General features: G+C 47.6%; 1 protein-coding gene and 1 pseudogene across 8 annotated transcripts in view; both read right to left on the bottom strand.

The window, feature by feature from the left end:
- The window catches only part of SLC47A1 (solute carrier family 47 member 1), an 82,148-nt gene that overhangs the window by 2,893 nt on the left and 56,486 nt on the right, over window positions 1-22,769 (bottom strand). For 6 of the 8 annotated variants that reach the window (XM_053911562.2, XM_045199230.3, XM_045199228.3 and 3 more), the window contains 3 exons: window positions 20,462-20,556; window positions 19,742-19,817; window positions 17,265-17,884 (listed from right to left, as the gene is read on the bottom strand). The exons of 1 other annotated variant lie outside the window; for it this stretch is intronic. In XM_053911562.2, the coding sequence (XP_053767537.1) occupies window positions 17,661-17,884; window positions 19,742-19,817; window positions 20,462-20,556 (395 nt within the window). In that variant the 3' untranslated portion in view covers window positions 17,265-17,660. Of the gene's footprint in view, window positions 1-17,264; window positions 17,885-19,741; window positions 19,818-20,461; window positions 20,557-22,769 lie in introns of those variants that run through there. One more of the 8 variants, XM_071219283.1, reaches the window with a different exon arrangement.
- On the bottom strand, window positions 8,217-11,270 carry LOC123480224 (cleavage and polyadenylation specificity factor subunit 6 pseudogene; annotated as a pseudogene).

Raw genomic sequence — 22,769 nt, 5'->3', positions numbered from 1 at the left:
TTCCTTTGCCAGATTGGGGAAGTTCTCCTTCATTATTTGTTCAAATAAGTTTTCAATTTTTTGTTCTTCCTCTTCTCCTTCTGGCACCCCTATAATTTGGATGTTGGAACATTTAAAGGTGTCCTGGAGGTTCCTAAGCCTCTCCTCATTTTTCCGAGTTCTTGTTTCTTCATTCTTTTCTGGTTGGATGTTTCTTTCTTCCTTCTGGTCCACAGCATTCATTTCAGTTCCAGTTTCCTTCCCATCACTATTGGTTCCCTGTACATTTTCCTTTGTTTCTCTTAGCATAGCCTTCATTTTTTCATCTAATTTGTGACCAAATTCAACCAATTCTGTGAGCTTCCTGATTACCAGTGTTTTGAACTGTGCATCTGATAGGTTGGCTATCTCTTTGTTGCTTAGTTGTATTTTTTCTGGAGCTTTGATCTGTTCATTCATTTGAGCCATTTTTTTTTTTGTCTTGGCACACGTGTTATGTAATAAGGGGTGGAGCCTTAGGTGCTCACCAGGGCGGGGTAATGCTGGTAGCTGCGTTGTGATGCTGTATGTCGGGGAGGGGCTGAGAGGGAGCAATGGTACTTGCTCTACTTTCTGCTGGCTTTCAGTCAGTTCCCTTGCTACCCACAATCAAATTGGGCCTTTCTGGTGCTGCTTCCTGGGTGGGTGGGTTTGTGTACATTCTAGGCCCCTGTGGGTCTCTCCAACGAACTTTCCTGTGAGGCTGGGAGTTTCTCCCACTGCCACCTCAACCCTCACAGGTGTTTTCAGTCTGTGGTTTGAGGCTTTATTTCCCCACGCTGGAACTTTGGGTTGCGTAGTCTGTCACCCGGTCCACCAGCTGCTGCCTCGCTGGCCAGCTGCAGCTTTGCCCCTCCTGCTCCACAATCCGCCACCTTGCTGGGTCCACCAGCCGCTGCCTTGCCATGAGTCCTCTCCACCCGGTTGCCCGTCTCTGCCCCTCCTACCGGTCTGAATGAGTGTTTTTTCTCTATCTCCTTGGTTGTCAGACTTCCATTCAGTTCGATTTTCTGTCAGTTCTGGTTGTTTTTTGTTTTTAAATTGTTGTCCTTCTTTTGGTTGTGTGAGGAGGCACAGTGTGTCTACCTGTGCCTCCATCTTCGCCGGAAGTACAATACAATCAAGATGAAACACTTTTAAAAACTGCAAGCAAATAGTTCTGATAAACACCAATGATGCCATGCACAGATGCTCTCACAAAATGTTAAAATAAAACTGGCAGTAAAATGAATAACTTGAAAGAGCTAATTTTGTGAGAACTAGTGAGGCCGCACACAAGGCGAAAGGGAAGGACCACAGCACAGAGCTCTGGAGGGTTTTAAATGCTGCACACCACTGCTATCTAGGGCACCCAAAAGTACGTTGAGCGTTGTCCTGAAATTTGGTGATACTTTTAAAAATTGTGTTGTGATCCTTCAAGGCTGGGCAGGTCCATGTATTCATGCAGACAGAATAATATTCACGGAGCCGTTGGGATGTCTGGCACGCCTTTATTCATGGGTGGGCAAGCCACGCACGCTGCAAGGTGTGTGTCTCCCTACATGTCACACATCGTGGCCCTTGCTCCCCAGCATGGCACCCATCATGGCACCTGTCCCCTTGCATGTGTCTAACTAGTGAGAAGCCCCTATTTGTATAAGTACTAGAAGGGAAGAAAGCTGGAAAATTGCCAGAACACTACATAAATAATTCTGGGCATGCAAGCCCAATTCATGTTATGGGAATAGTGGCTGTGCCACTGGACCCTACAAAAACCAATGTGTGTTATCAGGAGATTTCTCAAAGATAATCATATCTTTAAAACATTCAAAGCAAATTGTAGGGTAAGTGGAGGCAGTCTGGCTTCCTCACCCATGTGTCTGGGTAACTAAGGGAAGCAGTGTTCCCATAGCCGTGGAGAGGCCTGATAACCAGTGTTCTCATAGCCTTGAGACTGGGTCCAATAAACTGTTCCAATAACATGAAGTGGGCTCGAATGCGCAGAATTATGTTATGTAAGGTTCCGGCAGTTTTCCAGCTTTGTTCCCCTCTAGTATTTAAACAGGTAGAGACTCCCTGCTGGGGGTGATGATGATGAGAGACACGCAAGGGGACAGGTGTCACGATGGGTGCCACACTGGGGAGCAGGGGCCATGACATGAGACATGCAGATAGACATGCAGCTCGCAGCGTGCGTGGCTTGCCCACCCATGAATAAAGGCATGCCAGACATCCCAACGGCTCTGTGAATATTTTTCTGTCTGCATGAATAACATGGACCTGCTTGGCCTTGAAAAGTGGCAACACAATTGGCGTAGCCGGCAGGATTCGTCGCAGAATGCTATAGAGCTGGCACCCCCAGAGAGGGGCTTGGAGTTGCTGATCACCGGCAGGTAGTAACTGGTGGCCAGGCTCCTGGTAGCTTGGCCTCCCGCCCCTTTATTGGCCCATGTCAGTGGTGCACAGACACAGTGGAGAAAGCCCTGTGGTGGTGAGGAAAACCCTAGAAAAGCACAGTGCCCCTGCGGCCATGGGGCCATGGGCTGGGTGTTTCTTTCAGCTTTGCGAGCTGAGATGGAGACTGCACTATGAGACAGCGAAGTTCCAAGAGCCCCGAGAGGGAGGGTAAGCCCTGAAGACTGGAGAAGAGGAGGCTGCATTTCCCAACGCTCGGGAAGTTACTCGAAATCCGAGGCAGAGGAAAAAAGCCTTGAAGGCTTGAGTCTGCGCCCTGGTAAAAAACCTCTGAGCAGCTGAGCTGCTGCATGCAGTCCTCCTCCCCTCTCATAGTGAGTGATTCAGGGGAAAAGGGTGGGAGGAAAAGGAACTGAGTTGCCTGAGGGCAGCAGCCTGTGGCTCCTGGGAGAAGTTTGGGTCTGGGAATCCCCTTCCCTCCCTTGCCCCACACAGATGTGGAACACGGTTGCTGAGAGTGACCAGCCAGAGGGCCGGCCCAGGCTGGGTGCTCTGGCAGCAGCGGCGCCAGCACCAGGAAAGCTCTGCTCCCAGCACGCTGATCAGAAGAGGCAGGCGAGCAGCGTGGGCTCCTGTGCCTGTGGGTCAAGGCCAAGTGCTTGGAGCTGAGCTTTGCAGCAGTGTTCCAGGAGGAGTGGCGACTGTGGGAGCTGGTGTTAGAGCTGGTGGTGTGACTCTGGAGGTTGTGAGAGAGCAGGCTGGAGCTGGCATGAGTTAGGGAAGCAGGTGCTGGCAACCAAAAAGTTCACAGATAGGAAGCAGGTGAGACAGCGTGGCGGCGGCAGGCGAGCTCAGCACCCATCAGAGAGGTCCCAGAAGATGACAGCGGCACATGGAGCCACAGAGACAGCAGTCACCGGAGTTGCAGAAACAGCGGCCCAGTGACGCGAGGGATGCAGTGGCAGGGCCAACAACTGGTGCCCACCCTGGCAGCGTGTGGTGCTGCACAAGTGCTGCTCCTGGTGCCCGCACACCGGCGTCCGATGCAGGCCCAAATTATCTGTCCAAACCCCGGGAGGTGTGACCAAAAAAGGCCGGTCCTGTGTGTCTAAAGGGCCGTTTGGCTGTGTCAGCCTCGCAAAAAGAGGGAGGAAATATCCTGCTAGACCCAGTGAGCTAGATGTGCGTGTGACGCAGGAAGGCTTTGGGTGGGGCCTGTGGCAGCTATCAGAACAGCTTCATCTACCCTCGGGTTTCTGGTCCCAGCTATGTGAGGGAGGAGCAGAGGTACGGTACTCTTTGATTGAAAAGCAGTTGGCTGCAGTATATGCTGCCCTGTTGGCCACAGAGGCCATAACAGAAACTGCCCCTGTTACAGTTAGGACCATCTATCCCATTGCAGGGTGGGTCCGGGACTGGATGGCCAAGCCTCCTAGTGGGATGGCTCAGACGCCAACGTTAGCTAAGTGTGGGGCTTATCTGCGACAAAGGAGTACTCTGTCCACTAACCTTTTTCAGGCTGAGCTACAGGAAGTGTTAGGTCCAGTTATTTATGTGGATAAGAAATCTACTGCTCCTGTCCCTATAGAGAAGGTAGAAACTAGCCCCTTCCAGGAGGGGCAGGCACCCATTCCCTCAGATGCATGGTACACTGACGGGTCCAGCAGGGGCCAGCCTGCTGTGTTGACTGCAGTGTCCGTCCAGCCAGAAACAGAGACGATCTAGTTTGACACTGGCATGGGACAGAGCAGCCAGTGGGTGGAACTCTGAGCCATATGGCTCGTGGCGGTCAATGGAGCCCGCCCCTGACTATTTGCACAGATAGCTGGACACTGTACCAGGGGCTGACATTATAGGTCTCTGCCTGGCATACAAATAAGTGGATGGTTATGCAGAGACCATTGTGGGGACAGGCTTTGTGGCAAGACTTATGGGAGTTAGGCACCAGGAACAAATCACTGTACATCATGTGACTGACTGGACATGCACCTCTTGCTTCCCCTGGGAGTGATGGGGCTAATACTCTAGCCAAGGTGCAGTGGCTAGAAATGGTACCTGCCAGTCCCTCAGGAAGGGGAGTAGCCCAGTGGCTACACTGTCGCCTCTTACATGCTGGGCAGAAGACCATGTGGTCCACTATTAAAACTTGGGGGTCACCTATTACGTTGGCAGAGGCACAAGAAGCCTGTGAGATCTGTGCTGTCTGCTTGTGAGAGCATCCCCGGAGGCCTGTGGGAACTTCTGGACAGGTGGTGCGGGGATGGGTGCCGCTGACCCGGTGGCAGGTGAATGTGATTGGGCTCCCACCTAGTTCAGAGGGGTATAAGTATGCTATTACAGGTGTGGACACAGCCACAGGACTTTTAGCTGCTTATCCCGCACGGCACCCAGGTCAGAAAGCAGTGATTGCTGCACTGGAGCAGTTATGTGCTGCTTGTGGGCGACCCCTGATCATTGAAAGTGATCAGGGGACGCATTTTACTGGGGCCTAGGTACAATAGTGGGCTCAGAACTTGCAGATTGACTAGAAATTTCATATGGCCTATCATCCCCAAGCTGCTGGAATGTCTGAACGGTACAACGGTCTCTTAAAGCAGGGCCTGTGAGCTGCGGCTGCCACCCCTACTCTGAGGGGTTGGACGAAACGCTTATGGACTGTCCTCTGGACTCTAAACGAGAGGAGTCAGAGGGAGGCCCAGCTCCGGTGGAAGCCTTGCTTCACCGGACTGCTGCTCCAATTCAGCTGCAGGTACAGATTAAGGGTGCCTTGCTGAAACCAGGCCTGGGAAAACAGGGGAATATTCTGCCTGCTCCAGAGGACCTGGAGTGAGGGCAAACAGCTACTCAGATGTGGCCTTGGAAGTCAAAGCCCCCCACATGCACTGGGTGGCTCTTGTTGCCCCTTGGGGCCCAAGGGGTGGAGAGAAACTTACAAGTAGTACCCTGAGTGATTGGGACTTGGCCCCCAGTCTTGAAGGTGACATATCCAGGGCCAGCAGACCATGAAATGCTTCTTCGTGGCACCTTTGTGATTTCCCTATGGCCCATTATGAGTCCTCCCTTGTTGTTGCAAGTAGATGCTGAACTCCCAGTTGAGGCACAAAAGGTCTGGTGATCATGCCCAGGAAGACCCCTCTTCCATCCACTGTCTTATCAGCTCACCAGAGCTTGCTTATGACCAGAGGATCATGACTTGCCTTTACTGGTGCCCATAACTGCTCTTTTTGCCCAAAGAATGAAATTTAACACCTTGGTGTACTGGGTTCATACCTATGCCTTAGTGGCTGACCAATCAGTATGCTAGGTCTGCACTGAACTCCCCCTGAGCACATCTGCCGGCCTCCCATGATACATCTCTTCTGCTTCTGTCTCAAATTGGACTTGGCTTCAGAACCAGTGTAACAGCTAATATCCCTTGTGGAATGCTACCTGGACTGACATCTATGCTGGGGTGAAGCAGTGGTATGACTGGCCCAGGCCAGTAAGTGGCTTCTCCATATGGGATGGCTCGGGGTGGCTCACAGCTGTGGAGCTGGCTGGACGAGCTCCCTTTTGCATTGAGAACTCCAAAGGACAAGCCCAGGTGGGCTGGATTCTGACAGATCTGTGTCAGACCCATATTCTTGGACATTGCTGAGAGGTGCAGAATGGTGCATGGGCTGCAGTTCCTACTGGGACCCTCTGGGTGGGTGGTCCACATGAGTGGCCTTACTTGTATGGGAATTGGACTGGCCGTTGTACCTGTGGGTGGCCTGATTACCTGTGTCTTGGCTGTATGCTGTTGAAGCTTGTACTGCTGCTGTGGCAGTGCTTGTATTTTGCTTGCTTGTTGCTGTAGCCTGTACTGCTGTTGTGGGTTATGGGTGTAGGGCTCTGCCCTCCTCACCAAGGGACCTTTGCGGAAGATTTCCTCGCATAGAATGTAAGATGAGGAACCCAGAAGGGGTGGATTGTAGGGCAAGTGGAGGCAGTCTGGCTTCCTCACCCAGGTGTCTGGGTAACTAAGGGAAGCGGTGTTCCCATAGCCTTGGAGGGGCCTGATAACTAGTGTTATCATAGCCTTGAGACTGGGTCCGATAAACTTCCCATAACATGAAGTGGGCTCAAATGTGCAGAATTATGTTATGTTATGTTCCCCTCTAGTATTTAAACAGGTAGGGACTCCCTGCTGGGGGCGATGATGATTAGAGACACACAAGGGGACAGGTGCCATGACGGGTGCCACTCTGGGGAGCAGGGGCCACAACACATGAGGATAGACACGCAGCTCGCAGCGTGTGTGGCTCGCCCACCCATGAATAAAGGCATGCCAGACACCCCAACAGCTCCGTCAATATTTTTCCATCTGCACGAATACCACGAACCTGCCTGGCCTTGAAGGGTGGCAACACACAAATTATATCTGCTTAAGGATTTTAAGTCAAATTTCTGAAGCAGTGATTCAGAAGGACCATCCTTAACAGTTAACTGTTAAGGAGTAGTTAAATTTATACAGTCCTAAAATTACATTCAGCCCTTTGAAGGCAACCGCGAGGCTGATGTGGCACCCGGTGGAGATGAGTTTGACAGCCCTGCTCTAGCATGAATCAACAGGTCGCATGGGTGCACAGAGAGTTCCTTAAACTGTGGAGATAGGGTACACCTGTAATCTCCCATTACACACACAGCTGAATACAACCCAATGTTAATAAACATCACAGCCTTCAGAAATCTATAGTAACCAGAAAATAAAACTAAGGCTCTCTTTATTAAAATTTGTCTGTTACATGACTGTATTTACACTCTGTGTGGCTTCAAAAAGTAACTACAAGCACTATCAATATAAAAACATAAATAATCCTGGCTGGGTGGTTCATTGAGTTAGAACATTCTCCTGATATGTCAAGACTGTCGGTTCGATCCCCGGTCAGGGAACATACAAGAATCAACCAATGAATGCATTAAATAAGTGGAACAACAACTCTCTCTCTCTCTCTTTCCCTCTCTCTGTCTCTCTCTCCCACTCTCTCGGCCAATAAAAATTAAAAAACAAAATCAACTGCTGCATCAAATCAGAAATGTCAAAATATTTCTTCAATGCCAGCAGTTTACAGTTAAGCATTTAAGTACAACTGTGTTGTAATTAAGCTGCAAATAATGTATGGGTTTTTACTAAAGTGTTAAAAATCACAAAATTGTTTTGACTCTTAACACATTCCCTGGATTGCTACACCTGTGAAATTTCATTTTTTACAAGTTTACATACTGTTCAGCAAAAATCCCAATCCAACTGGGTAAAAACAGCTAGAAAAATAGAATATAGAAACATATTCTACTTTTGATTATGTTAAATATCCATGTGATCACCTACTCTAATATCAAAATTAAGGGACACTTAGTATGCTTAATTCACTGAACACAAGATTAGATTGACGCATACCCCCAAACGCTATTGCAATGCTTTTAAAGAACAGTATAAATGTCATAGTGACATTATCTTTAGATATTGCTGAACACAAGACTTTCCCTGAGGTGTGAACATTCAGTATTGAACAGCTTTACACATGAACCCATGAGACAATTTATTACAACACCACAGCTATTGTAATCAAAGTGGTGTTGTTTATAGACATTAACATTTTTAACAAGAACAAATACTATAAAAACAAACATTTGCTTGACATTTCCATCCAATTACTTACATATTATAATGGCCAAAATGTCATAACTACTATTACAGTTGCAAAAGGTGTATCTTTTTAAAGCATATAGGTTTTCTTCCAATAACACTGTTAAGCAACATCAAAAATAAAAGTAGAGCTCCTGGTTACCATTTATGCAGATTTTTGTATTCAGATCTCTTCCTGTTTATTTTAGCCATAAGTCCTTATAGCTTCAATGAAGTCACAGGAAGCAAATTACTGGACAAGTGTCAGGCTTCCCTCACGAAGACGATTCTGTCTCACAAGGTGTCCCTCTTCCCTCAGCTTCTAACAGCAGTGAGGCTGGTGCACCAGGTCAGCTCTCAGGCCTTCCCACTGTCTCATTCACCCCCTGCCTCTCTCTCTGTGATAGTCATTGCAATGCTCTCCACCTGGAGATTTGGGAGCCAGCTCTCTTCTTGTGATCTACACTGATCCCTCTCTCGATTGTACATGTCCGGATCCAGAACCATAAGACTTGGATTCACTTCCACCATGCAATCTTGCAAAGATCTAGTAACCACTTTGCAATGATCATCATCAGATACTTTGGATTGTTTAATTAAAGAAATTGCAGTTACCAGTGTCTCAGAGGCTCTCCCATAATCACCCACGCTGGCATCAGACACAGCTCTTGGAACAGCACTGCTTAAAACCACCCTGTTCCTAGTCATGATTTCTTCAAACTCAGCTTCACTCAACAGTACTCTTGCTCTATCTATTCCCCTTCCAGGAGGCCTATAGTCATCCTTATGGTATGGTGAAGGTCTGCCACATGGATCTGTTGGTGGTGGACCCTGACTGTCTGATGTAAGCACGTTGCTGTGAGCTGATGGAAGAAAAAAAGCCAGGTTCACATGTGGAGCGGGCAGTGGGGCACCTGGAGGTGGTCCAGGAAGATGCAGAGGAAAAACCAGCATAAGGGGCGGCCTGAGGGGGCCAAGAGGGTGAGGGAGAAAGGGCCTGGAGGGGCAGGTGGTCCCTGTTGCAGACAAAGTGGACCAGAGGGGCGGCTGCAGCCTGAAACTGGAGGGGGTGGCCCAGGAGGAAGCGAACCCAATGCAGGCTGTCCAAAAAGTTGCCTGGGAAAAAGAACTGGCTGTGGAGGGTGTTCTCAATTAGGAGACCCAACTAAAGAAGACGGCAGAGCCTGCCCAAGAGATGGAAGACCTGGGAGACAAGGTAGGCCTGCAGGACCTGAGGGTGGACATGGTACAGTCTGTCTAGCTGGAAAAGGGGACAGTGGCCTTCTTGGTCCTGCTGGCCCAGAAAATGTGTCACCACTGGGAACAGCTCCTGAATTGGCCCTGTCCTCTTCCACCTCTTGGAAATGCTGCAGCTGAACTGCCCTGCACAGGAGCAGCTTGACCTTCCCCAGCCATTTGTCCTGACTGTAGTTTTCCCGGACTGCATTTCAAATTGATTCAGGAACTGTTTACTCATCGAGTTGCAGCAGGATCCTGATTATGAAGACAACAGATCCAACACCAAAAAGGGCAAACCCCTTTGACTGACCATCTGCCTAATACACAAAAAGTTTTATCTCCAAAATATGATTTATTCCCAAAGAATGAACGGATTCAGTTGTCTTCATCTGGTGTCCATCATGTCAGATTTCCAATACATAATGCAGTGCTCTTTCCAGTACACACACACATAGGCAACATTTTGTGCTGCTCCTGTAGCGGCATCGCCACCAGCAGTAGGTGGGAGGGAACCCATGTAATTCCGGCCCCCTGGGGCATTGCCGTCAGTGCACATGGAGGGATGACATCATCATGCGAATGTGTCTGATTGTGGCGGCCATGTTCCTGGTGGACTCCTGACCACATCCGTGTATGTCTATGCAGTCCACACTGTCCACCTTCTTCCCTCAGCCCTGCCTGCTACCACTGCCTCCTGTCCCTTTGAGACTTTTAAGAAAGACTACAGCGAGGGTCAAGGCAGGCAGCTGGCACTGGCAGAGCCTTTGGAAGTGTAAGAGTTGGGTGGGGCAGGGCCACAGGGAGTCCTGGAGGTGGGGAGAGTGGAGTCCACCAGGCTAAGGCAGATTCAGAATTGGCTGTGTGGGAGGAGGGCTCAACACAGGGACAATGGCAGCTGCCTCTCCAGCCCTCACCCTGAAGCCGCAGAACTCAGTTTCTTCCTGTACGTTCCTCCCCTACCCCTGGCTGCTGTCCCTCTGCTGGAGCCCAGGGTGAGTTCCTGCCAGCGAGTCTGTGCGCCTATCTTTTTAAGAGGACACTTGGGATTCCAGCAGCCTTCTGTCTCACCTGGACAAAATCCCCACTGGTTTCACAGCCAGATGTTGTGGGGACTCCACTTCCCAAAACCTGGGGCTCTGGGCTGGGGAGCCCAATGTGGGGCTGGAGCCCCACATTGAGGGGGGACCTCTGCAGCTGAGATATCCTCAATTCTCAACCACCACACGTGACTGTGAGGCAGCACACTTCATATCTCTTCCCTCTCCTACCAGTCTCCATGTGGCTTCTTCTTTTATATCCTTAGTTACAGCACTTCTGTTCAGCTGGTCTCCGTATGGTTCTCCAGATTGGACATTCTATCATTTAGTTGCATATTCGATGTGATCATGGGAAGAGGGAGGCACAGCTTTCACTTACTCTGCCATCTTGAGCAGTACTCCACAAGGATTGCCTCAAGTGAACTAAAAATATTCTCTAAGGTTTGGACATTCTTTATGTCAACATTTCCTTGGCGTAGTGCTACAGGATTCCAAAGAGGCCCACCACAAACCATGCTGTGGATTTAAACCCGGTGTGAGATACAAGCAAGGGCCATTGTGCCTCACTCCCACTTCATTTTGAATGAACTTGGGTGAGTTTCTCTCGAAATTGTGGGCCTTATTGCTTTACATATCAGGCCATGACTGTATTTGAGCTGTTCTTAGAAAATCCACATGGTGGATAAGGATTGAGATAACTCAGGGAAAGACAAAAAATAAGTTGGTGCTTTTAAATTTGGCTTTTTAATTGGACTGCTTACTGAAAGTCTGAACAAAATCTTTGCTGGTTAAATAAGAGACTAAACTCTTTTTTGTTCTGAGAGAGAAGGGGCACTTGCTCCCCCAGCCTGAATAGTCAATGGGTTGATGATAGTTGGTCAGACCCCTGAATCCCAAGTGGCAGCGATGGGAGCCGGGAGATGTCCATTGTGATAACGCAGCTGATCTCAAAGGAGCTGGTGGGAACCCCAGGGAGAAGGACAGGGGGCCCTGGGACAGGTGTACCCAAGGGAGGAGCCCGAGCCTTGGAAAACACTGGGGTTCCAACGGTGTCCCATTAGCTCTTGCTGGCCCTTGCTAGACCATTCTCAGGTGATGAGGAATCTCCTGGGGTTGCCTGGGGCAAACTCCCTCTGGAGAGTGCAGCAGTGCCACTGGCTCCTCTGGAGATGAGCTCGCAAAGCCTGACTTCCCCTAGAAGTTTATACAGACTCTACAGATCTCAATGTTAATGTGGGAAATCCTGCCTCCCAGGCTAACAAGGCCCACCACAGTCAGCCTCCTGTCACTGCTAAGGTGACCGGGATGGAGCTTCTTTGATCCTTCCAAGTTAATTTTGCATGCACAATGCAAAAAGGCTGGCTATAGAATCAGGCAGAATAAATGGAAACATATTTAATTGGTCTCTGGAGGCTTCAAAAATAGGTTCTAGATAAATAAATCAACTTAGTATGTCATTTAGGTGCCTGCTTGACTCTTAAAGGTATGTCCTTGTTAAAAATGGCTGTCCTGCCCTGACTGGTGTAGCTCAGTGGATTGAGTGCTGACCTACGAACCAAAGGGTCACTGGTTCAATTCCTAGTCAGGGCACATGCCTGGGTTGCAGGTTAGGCCCCCAATAGCAGGCGCATGAGAGGCAAACACACATTGATGTTTCTCTCCCTCTCTTTCTCCTTCCCTTCTCCTCTCTCTAAAAATAAATAAATAAAACCTTTTTAAAAAATGGTTGTCCTTACTATATAGGGGAAAGGTCTCTTGGAACTTGACTTGCCAAGGACAAATCTAAATTGTAAATGCCTCCAAAAAAAAAATGGATCCAACTATTCTCTGTTTGTGACATGTATATTGTAAATGTGAGATAATTTTCTCACATTAATTATAGTAGAATGGTAGTAAAATTAAAATTAATTTAAAGGCAAGCACTTGTAAGAATTGGCTATTCTAAAATTCTCAAAAATATAGAAACTAACTCAATTGCTTTTCAAATTCACGTAAGTTAAAATTAATCCTTAATAAATGAAAGCTACCTTAAGTTGTTGGTTTACAAATAACACAAATATCTTTACTTTGCCTGGGGTTTTACAAAAATAAGACCATGTTAATAATGGACTTTTTACGTGGATGGAAAAAGTTTCTAGAGAGTATATAAAATGTCCAAGCTAAATAATGCTAATTGATTACTTCTTAGCTTTCATTACACATCGAGGTTTTCCAGGTTAAAATTTCAATCTATATAAAAATAACTTTTCAGCCTAGGTCAGTGTGGTTCAGTTAAGTGGGTGTCATCCTTCAAATCAAAAGATTACTGCCCAATTCCCAGTCAGGACCGTGTCTGGGGTGCACGCAGGTTTGGTCCCTGGTCAGTGTGCATGCAGAAGGCAAACGGTCGATGTTTCTCTCTCGCATCAATGTTTCTCTCACTCTCTTTCTTCCTTCTTTCCCCTCTCTAAAATCAAAAATAGGAGGGGCAGGGGAATAATGGTAGAAAGAACAGGAAGGGACTAGACAAAGAACATGTACGAATGTCCCATGGACATGGACAATAGTGTGGGGATTGACTGTGGGAGCAGGGGGTGGGATGGGCAGAGGAGGGCAAAGGGGGAAAAATTGGGACAACTGTAACGATAAAAAATAAAATAAAAAATAACTTTTCAGTGTTTCAGAAGGTCCCCCAGAACACCTCAGAAGATCTATAATTGCATGGGAAGCACTGCGAAATAAGTGATGAAATCTTCTAGGGGACACTGTGTGGGCAAACACTGGCTCTAAGTTAAATGCATAGTCAGGGCCATGGGAAGCCCAGGACAGCTGCTTGGTTCGTCCTGGCTCTCTGGCGTTTGTTTGTTTGTTTGTTTGGTCCTTCAAGCATCGTAGTGCACGTAAGCTGGACTTAGGTGAAAAAACTTTACAGCTGCCTTGATTTAAACAAACCTTCCTCTTTATACATACCAGAGAAGCTGGGAATAGTCTTAGGAGTCTTAGTCCAGAGATTAGGAAATGAACCTCAACCCATTGCTTATTTCTCTAGAAAGCTGGGTACTGTGGCAACCGGGTGGCCTCCATGCCTCAGTGCAGTTGCAGCCACAGCCACAGTAACCTAGGAGGCTGCAAAGCTGACACTTGCACAGAAGTTAGCGGTTCTGACTCCACATCAAGTCCAAGGTGTATTAGAAATGAAAGGGCACCTCTGGTTAACAGGAGATAGATTAACCAGATATCAGGCCCTTCTCCTGGACAATCCTGAAGTAACTATAAAAAACTCTAATACCTTAAATCTGGCCTTCTTAATGCCAGATCCCTTATAGGGTCACCTCCAGACTTAGCTCATTCCTGCTCAGAGATTATTTATCTTACCTGTTCTGGCAGGGCTGACTTGTTAGACCAGCCCTTAGACAGCCCTGACAAGAAGTGGTTCACTGATGGGAGCAGCTTTGTACAGAAGGGGCAGTGAACAGCAGGATATGCCGTGGTTAGTTTATATGACGCCATTGGGCAAAACCCCTTCCACCCTGGACCTCGGCCCAGAAGGCAGGGATTATGGCTCTTACTGAGCTCTCATCCTAGGACAAGGAGAAAGAATTAGTGTTTTTACAGACTTCAAATATGCCCTTCTTGTTCTACCTGCTCATGATGCCATCTGGAAAGAAAGGGGACTCTTCTCTGCAAGGAATTCCCCCATTAAGCACAGGTGAGAAGGAGTCAGACTCCCTAAACAGGTATCAGTAATGCACTGTAGGGGTTACCAGAGGGACATGTCCCCTATTACCAAAAGGAACAGCAAGGCAGATCAAGCAGCTAGGAAGGCAGCTCAGAGGCCAACTGCAGGATTGGCTCTGTTCCCATCCATAGACAATGCTACCTGAAGCCCGATTACACATCTGAGGAGAGATCTCAGGCTGTAGAGCAAGGTGGCATTCAGGAAGGGCCCTGGACTTACACTGGCCAGAAACATCTCCTTCCCCGGGCCTCTCAATGGAATGCTTTAAAGGCCCTGCATGACTCCTTCCACATAGGAAGAGATGATACAACAGTGTTAGTTAATAAATTATTGACAGGCAAAGGACCAACAACTACTATAAGGAATATTTGCCAAGCCTGCACTCTCTGCACTTACAACCCCGGGCAAAAGCCATCCCTTCCCCCACATCTACAGCCTGTTCAGCAGAGGGGGACTTATCCAGGAAAAGCCTGGCAGGTTGATTTTACCAAGATGCCCCCCTGTAAAGGACACAAGTGTCTGCTAGTTTTAATAGACACCTTCACTGGGTGGATTGAAGCCTTTCCGATAGGGATGGAGAAGGCCACAGAGGTAGCAAAGGCTCTCCTAAAAGAAATAATACCCCAATTTGGTCTCCCACACTCCCCACAAGGTGATAATGGGCCTCCCTTCACCTCTAAGTTCACTCAATCAGCCTCTGAGGCCCTAGGCATAAAACATTACCTCCACTCTGCCTGGAGACCCCAGTCCTCCCTGAAGGTAGAGCGGGTGAATCAGACCACAAAAAGAACATTAGCAATGCTCTGTCAGGACTTCTGAGAACTGGGTTAAATTACTGCCTATAGACTTCAGGAGAAACAGGGGCGCCCCTAAGGCCAATGCTAGGCTCAGCTCATTTGAAATGCTATATGGCAGGCCATTCCTAACCCTGGATTTAAGATTTGAGGCCAAGACCCAACAAGCACTGAAGCATATAATAAATGTGGGGCAGGTACAGAAAGCACTGTAGGAATGTAGGAATGAAGTCTGGCCTTCTCCCAGAGGAGAACTCCAGGCCACTGTATCTCCCAGGAAGACTGAGTACTTCCCAAAACTTGGAGAGAAGGATCCCCTGCAGATCAACTTAACCCCAAATGGAAGGGACCCTACCAGGTTGTCCTGAGCACCCCCATGGCTGTGAAGCTATTAGGGGTTGACAGTTGGGTCCATATTTCCAGGGTGAAGCCAGCTCCAGTTGATGTGGCCTATCCCCCCAACCAGCAAAGGAATCCGGACTCTGCCTACACTGTGAACTCTTGGAGGACCTCAAGATCCTGTTCAAAAAAAAGATGACTCAAAAGTCAAGTAGTGATTGATAGAGAAGCCTTTAAGTCACCTCCAGCCTGGACAGTTATCCTTATTGGCATTTTCCTTATACTACCAGCTTTTTTCAGGGAAGCTTGCTTATCTTCTCCCAGGTAGACTCATCCCTTTGGCAGTACACCAAAATATTAATAATTAAATTCAGAATGGAATTCTTACACCTATTCATAGTACTAACACTCTCAAACTTGTATCTTCCAGACTTGAACAGTTAACCACGTCACAGTGATGATGGTCCAGGGTTTCCAACCTATTCCTAAGGGTGATGCTACACCTCATCAATGTGCAGCACCCCTGACAGTCTCAGGAATTCCTCACCAACTCCCAGCTAGAATAGGGCGAGAGGTCCCGGTTCTCAATAGGCAGGGTCTACTGTCCCATTTTAGCTTGAAGCAGTTATAGAAGACGGACCACCCCTCTCAGCAACCCAGAAAGGAATGTTTGAGAACCATGGGTCTCAGGAGGAAGTTGAGGGAGGAGATAGCATAGCTGTGGAGGAACTCTGAGACTGCACAACTGTGGCTGGCTAGCACCTAGCATCCTGGTTGCCAGGAAACGCCTTTTAGCACCTAGGTAGAAACCATGCCTGCCCACAGGTAGCTTTATTGGAAGTTTACCTCTGTTTCACCCCATTTAATGATCATTCTATAAAGAATTAGCATTGCTGTTTGACCCTGAGAGGGCACTCAAGGGGAATTGTGGGGAAAGGCCCCCCCCACACACAAGCTTTAAGGTTATATAACTAACTAAGCATGTACAGTAAGAAGCCCACGAATTGAAACAAAGGAATTCGCCTCTTTGCTCGTGCACTGCCAAAAGCCTGGAAACAAGACAAAGGGTTAAGAGACACCCCCGTCCCTTTAAAACCCACATCTCTTGGGTAGAAGAGGTCATTTCCTTGTTGGCAAGGAGATGAGCACTCCCATATCTCAGGAGTGTAGTCCCTTCACAAATCACACTAACTGCACTTCACTTGGTTCATTAAGAGACACACTTTCCTTAATAAACTTTGCATGGTACACAGCAGCAGCAGGGTGTTTCCCTCACAGTCGCTGACTTTTCCGATAGTGTCTGTTCCCTGCCCTTGCATGGCGGAGACCATGAGCAGCCTTTGTATCCATTCCTGCACGAGGCGTTTTAACGCACACAGAGGCTTTCGGAGCAAAGGGTGTGGAAATTTCCCCAGCAGGCTGAATCCAATGTGGTTTCCACTTACCCTACTGCTGCGATTGAGCCTTCATCCTCTGACCCCACCCCCGCCCAGGGGAATTTAGCAATGGTTGTTTGCACTCCATAGATCTAAGACTTCCCCAGTGATTTTCTAAGGCCAGGGAGAAGGGAACATTCATAAGACCTCCTCATTTCGAGACATGCCACACAAAACCTCCTTGATACACACCATGTCTGCCACCAAAAGCCCATGCCTTTTGAAGAACAGACCCAAACAGAAGATAAACAGGGCCTGCCAGGACCCCAGCCTCCCCTCTCCTAGCAGCCTCTTTCCTGCTGCCTCCCAACTTCATGATCCCTTCTCTCAAAGTAGTAAAAGGCCTGATTTCTTCCCCCAGTTAGCTCTTCAAAGCACTTATTTCTCTGTGGGATGCCCGCCACTCTAGAAAAAACTAAGTGCTGGTTCCCAGTAGGGCCTTAGCCTGCAGCTTCACCCCTCCTGATCGCTGCCTGTCTGGGTCAGCCCAGACTGGCCATGGTACCAGGCCCTTAATAGGGAACTGGCTAACCAATGCCATGGGACTCCTCTTTGTTTCCCAGGCATCTCCATTGCCCAAGATCTGACCCCAAATGAATATTAACAATGTCATTGAATAATAATCTCAGGCACAAGGAAAGCTATATTGTAACATAGCCATATATTTTAAATAATTCAGACAGCAACAATCCTTAAGCACTCAGTACATGGGTTTCTATCTAAAAAAAAAAACCCAGCAAGTAGAACATCAAAGCCATAGATGAAGGTAGTCAGCACACAACGGCCTTTGGTTGAGACAGCGGTGGACGAATTACTACTCTAGTGTAATCTTGCAGACATTGTCTTAGACTAGAACATAGTTTTGTAACTTAGTTCATTTCTTCATTAGAAAACATATCTTTGAACTCTCAGTTCTTGAAATCCATGGGCACAGTTGAATGACCTTAACTGAAAACAAATCCCCATCTTTGGGCCTATGAATTATTTGCTCATGAGCTCAAAGTATCACTTGACCGGACTCCCTCTCTGGCCACCTCACTAAGTTCTAACACACACTCTCACTAAAATCCCCACCAGCAAGACTGAAATGGCCCCGAGGAGCACAAGCCCTCGCCATAGCACCAACTGTCTCCCAGTCAACTTCGTCACATCCTTTGGATGGACCCAAAGACGTTCTTCTGGGTGCATCTGCTGATCCAACTGGGTCTTGTCTTCTTTTTCGACATCTGTCATTAAACTTTCTCCATGGCTTTCAGGGCCCACTGAGGGGAGAAGGAACTTAGTTAGCAGCTTAAAAGGACTTTCTCCATCTGTATGACAGATACATAAAAGGTGGCGTGTAGTGTGTGTTACTGGCTGGGAGAGAGTCTGTCCAGGAAGATGTGCTACACGGGGAGATTCTGACTCACAGGCACGGCCGGCCCTGCTGCTGGCCTGGGGCCTCCGGGGGCCTATCCCACGGCGGGAACTAGGGAATGTGGCAGCTTTCTTAGTTAAGGTTTATAGGGGAAATTTTCAAGGGGCCATCACCTGTATAATCATTTCAGAAAGGGAACAAGTTCAACAGAAAAGAGATATAATTCAAGGCCATTCACAGAACTGAAGACAGACGTGAACCCTTTCTCTGGAAGGCCTGCTAAGTACCTGGCGTGACAGTGACTCTGACCCCTGGGTTTAGTGACATGATACTTCAGAATAGCAAGAACAAGAAAAATATCCTACAAGCTTCCCAAGAGAAAAATAAGGGCAGATAACCTAACAGAACAAGAATGAGACTGGCATTCACTTCTTAGTAAACCTGAGTTGGTAGTAGGCATGCTACAACGTCCTTGGAGTTCTGGGAGAAAATAATTTCAAATAGCATGATGTCACCTCACGCTTACGAAGGCTTACTCCGAGTCAGGCACTGCACTCGGCACTCACAGCGTGAGCCCCCGAACCCTCTCAACTGCAAGGAGAGGTTAGTACTATTCTTATCCCAGCTTTTAACAAATGGTAGATGGCAGAAAACTGGGACCAGCCCCTTCTCTGAAGATAACTACAAAAGCTGGATAAAATAAATGAAAAATGTCACCTTGAAGGTGCCAGAGCACTAACAATGTAATGAAAAGTCAGTCACCAGGCAACATCTAGGGCAGGTGGACACCAGGCTCCGGGGCCACCGTTGACCTAGGAGATCTCCACATGGACTGAGCCTCACTTTGGGAAGCTCGGCAGCAACCCAGGCAAACCTCTCCACACTCCAGGTTGGAGCTCTGAAGGACTGCATCCAAGAATTAAGGATGAACCAGAAGTAAACGGGCCCTTACACTAGTCACCTTTGGCTCAGCCAGGTGGTCCAGAAACTTCCATTTCCGAAATTGCCCTAGACTGCTAGTACCCGCAAGTGTTGGACAGAAGCAAAGGAATATCCTCTCTGAAAACAGACATTACCTTAGGCCTCAGATTACTGTGACAGACAATTTTCAGATACAAAAGTCTGGAACACAATCAGAGATAACCAGGCACAGGGGAGACTAGACACATGAATGAGACCTGGCAGAAACCACAGAATTGACCACTGACTGTAATTCAGCCAGTCTATGAACTCAAAAGGGTTTCCATTACAAAGCAGCAAAAGAACAGTGTGAGTGCATGACTAAATGCCTCAGGAACTGGGAACCTGGGGGATTATTAAACTGACAAAAAATGATAAACACATTTGCACGGTGTTCATCAGAAGCAACAGTCAAAAGTCAAAACAATGATCTGTTTTAAGCCCACAGGAGAATAGGCAAACAGGAGAACGCCATGGAAACAACACACACATGTCAGCTTCCAAGATGAGGTCAAGGAGCAGCATCAGCATGCACTAGGAGTGCCCCTAGAATGTTTGGATGAGCACCGTAAATGAGCCAGCAGACGGCTCCCTGCGGTCTTGAATCATCTACAGCAGTTTGTTAATGTCTGGAATTACAGCAAACACATCACAAGTCTGTTTCCCTCAAACTGGGCATTTCTCAATCCTATTTTTCTGAAATGTTATCGCCCTATTTAAATGGGGGCTCAGGGCAGTTGTGTCCAGTTGTGTCCCACAGATGGCCCCTGCAGGACCACCTGGAGAGGCAGTGACATCATACCTGGGCAAAGGAAGCCCTGAGAGAGAGGAGTCCCATCCGGGGCCATGTTCCGTTTCATATTGGCATGTACCTGAGCCTACAAGATGAAATACACAGTAAATCCATCAGGCTTTACCACAGTGTTGTTAAAACATTTGACTGGAGTCCCCAGTTTAGGAAAAGCCAAGCCATTGTTTCTAACTAACATGTAACATTGGCGCTTCTCTAGGTCACAAGTATGGAATCATCTTTAGAATGATTGACGGGGCTCAGAGAATGCGAAGGCTGGACAGAAAAGCACAAGATGAGGGGGAAGATGGGGACCAAGATCTTTTAGAGTTATGCCTTCTTATTCCTTCATCTCATTTAACTATCACCTATTTTTCAGACCCCACACTGACCCTAGAAAGTTGGAAAGATGCATACAAGTTATCTTAATGGAATATTTTGGGATCATAAAAAAAACAGTATCAGGATAAATTTGATGGTATCCCACCTATCTCTCCAGTTCCAAATTTTGTCCTGAAATTGGCTTTTCAGGCAGAAGGGGAATGGATAAAGCAAGGGTCATCTGGCTCTTCACGTCTCAATTAAATGCAGTTAAAACAATAAGAAAGTAGCCTTTGTGATACAAAGAGAAAAGAACCTTCTAAAATGAGAGAGAGAAAGAGAGAGAGCACACTAATCCTGCTTGTTTTCTAGGAAGGGAACCTGTCCCAGGATAGTGATGAGAATAGTTACCTGTTGACAGGCTCTTTCCCAATTCAGCCGAGCGATAAAGCCTAGAAAACACACAGCCTGACAGATTGTGCAGAGGATAATCCCTGCCCACAGACCTGAAAGTGGAAATATTTAAAAGAGGTTAATTCCGTGGGAAACCGGCCACCCTTGGGGAGCATTTCTCCCCTCTCACTTCTGAGAACCTGTGTGCACGGCTGAGCCTGAGCCAGACTCCTCTAGCCCTCTCCTTCGGCGTTCAGAAGGTCCTGGGAGGCCCCCAGTGCTCAACTTCTTGGGGTTTGGGATCTCAGAACATTTGTTCAGAATCATAATGCTTAGCTCTTAAGAAAAGTGACAGTTATAAGGAAATAACATTTATAGGACAAACAACTTCCTATTTCTAATAGTACTTCCAAACTACTATGCCCTATTTTCTTCAAAAATGGAAAGAACATATTAAACAGGCAGAAGTCACCAGCCTCTAAAGGACTGAAGCTCTCCTTGGGAGTTGCCTGCAGAGTCTTGCTCACTTCAGGAGCTCCCCGGGCAGGGCCATCTGCAGGGAGATGATGACACAGCAGGACAGGCTGAGAGGAGGTGGAGCGTGGGAAAAGCCTTGCAGGCCCCCTAGTACCACACAAACTCTCCCACACAAACACAGAGGGAGACCCCGAGGGATGAGGGGTTTGGGGTCAACTGTGAACTAATGACATCAGAAACTCTAACAATAGCTGTGAGAGAATAAATATACAAACAGACAAAAGTCAAACCATATTTAAAAAAGAACTTTGACACACAACCTAAAGCAACCTGTTTGAACACCCAGCCCCTTATCAGCAATAAACATCCCAGAAGCCAGTCTGATGTACTTCAGCCTTATGGAAGGCCAGACCGCTCTTGCTAGGTAGGGCCAAACTAAGAAACTCAATAATGCTTTCTGCAACAACTGACCCCAGATGGCCAGGACTTGATCAATAAGCGACAGCTTCCCTAATTTTTGTCCCTGCTTCCAACTTAGGACCAGCCAGAAAAAAACACACACCCCTGAGCAGTCACACAGAACACCCCACTTCTCGTCAGCCTGCCCCCAGCTTCCCGGGGCCAGCAGCCTCCCTCAGGGCACACCTGAGCCTTCCCTTTGGCCCACGGCTGTGAGGCTCTCCCACTCCTCTGCCTGCCTTTCAGTCTCTGGCGAAACGCAAGCGCTGAATAAATGGCCTTTTGCTTGGCCCATTTGCTTGGTCTCTTTTGAATTCTGGATCTGGGTATATGGAAGGTGGTTAGACTGGGCTAATGGTGTACAGGTGGAGGAACCCAAATTCAGTGCAAAGTTTTCAACTCTGCTCTTTGGTACCAATTACTCTCAGATCACATTTTCCAGGTGTGATCAGCGTGATATTTAGAATAGAGTTGGTGACTACCTGCCCTTCCCATATGGACTAGTAAAAGCACATACACATCATATCCAATGTTCCCGATCCAGAGAGACTACAAGTTCACTCTAATCATCTTGAATGGAATATAACCAGCTGTCTCCAGCTGTAATTTGAAAGTTGTGAATTAGATTTCCAGGATTTCACTACACAGTATTTAAAAGATTGCTGTTTCACTCAACCTAAGAACCCTACAACAGGGTGATTATCAGAACCCCTTGGGCAGGGCCCAGGAGTCTGTGTGTCTGAAAAGCTTCCCAGGAAATTAGAATGGAGCCACCCACGAGAACCTGTGGCACTCTGACGCCCCTTGGGCACCTCGGGTAGGTACACTGCCCGCCCGCCAGAATTGATCTCATCCTCAAAGCCAGTTGGAACTATACTTTTTTAAAAAGTGAGTGTGGCAGAGACTGACTGCAGTCTTCTCGCAGAGGCCTCCCCCCTTGCATCAAGACCCTAACATCTTTTATTAAGATGTAATTGACTTACAGCATTATATTCGTTTCAGGTGAACTACACAATGATTCAATATTTGTACATACACTTGACTCTTGAATAATGCAGAGGTTAAAGGTGCACATGACTGCAGTCAAAAATCTGCATATAATTTTTGACTCTCCCAAAATCTAACTACAGTTGACTTTTCTCATCCTCAGATTCAACCAACCATGAATCGAAAACAGCATTTTCGATCCACAGTTGGGAAACCATTTTTGGAAATACAAAATGTTGGGAACCGCCCTGCTTGGTTTCAGAAGCTTTAACCCTCCATGGCTAAGGCTGAGTGAGAGACCTTGGGACCCTAAGCCACTAAGAAGACAAAGCTTATCTCCCTGGCAGGGGTGCCGCCTCTGCCCCCTTTTACTTCACCCTGCTTGGCCCTGGGCGGATGACTG

Source organism: Desmodus rotundus, chromosome 9, assembly GCF_022682495.2.
Source record: "Desmodus rotundus isolate HL8 chromosome 9, HLdesRot8A.1, whole genome shotgun sequence".
NCBI classification, from domain to species: Eukaryota; Metazoa; Chordata; class Mammalia; order Chiroptera; family Phyllostomidae; genus Desmodus; species Desmodus rotundus.
This window is presented reverse-complemented; position numbering and strand designations above follow the sequence as displayed.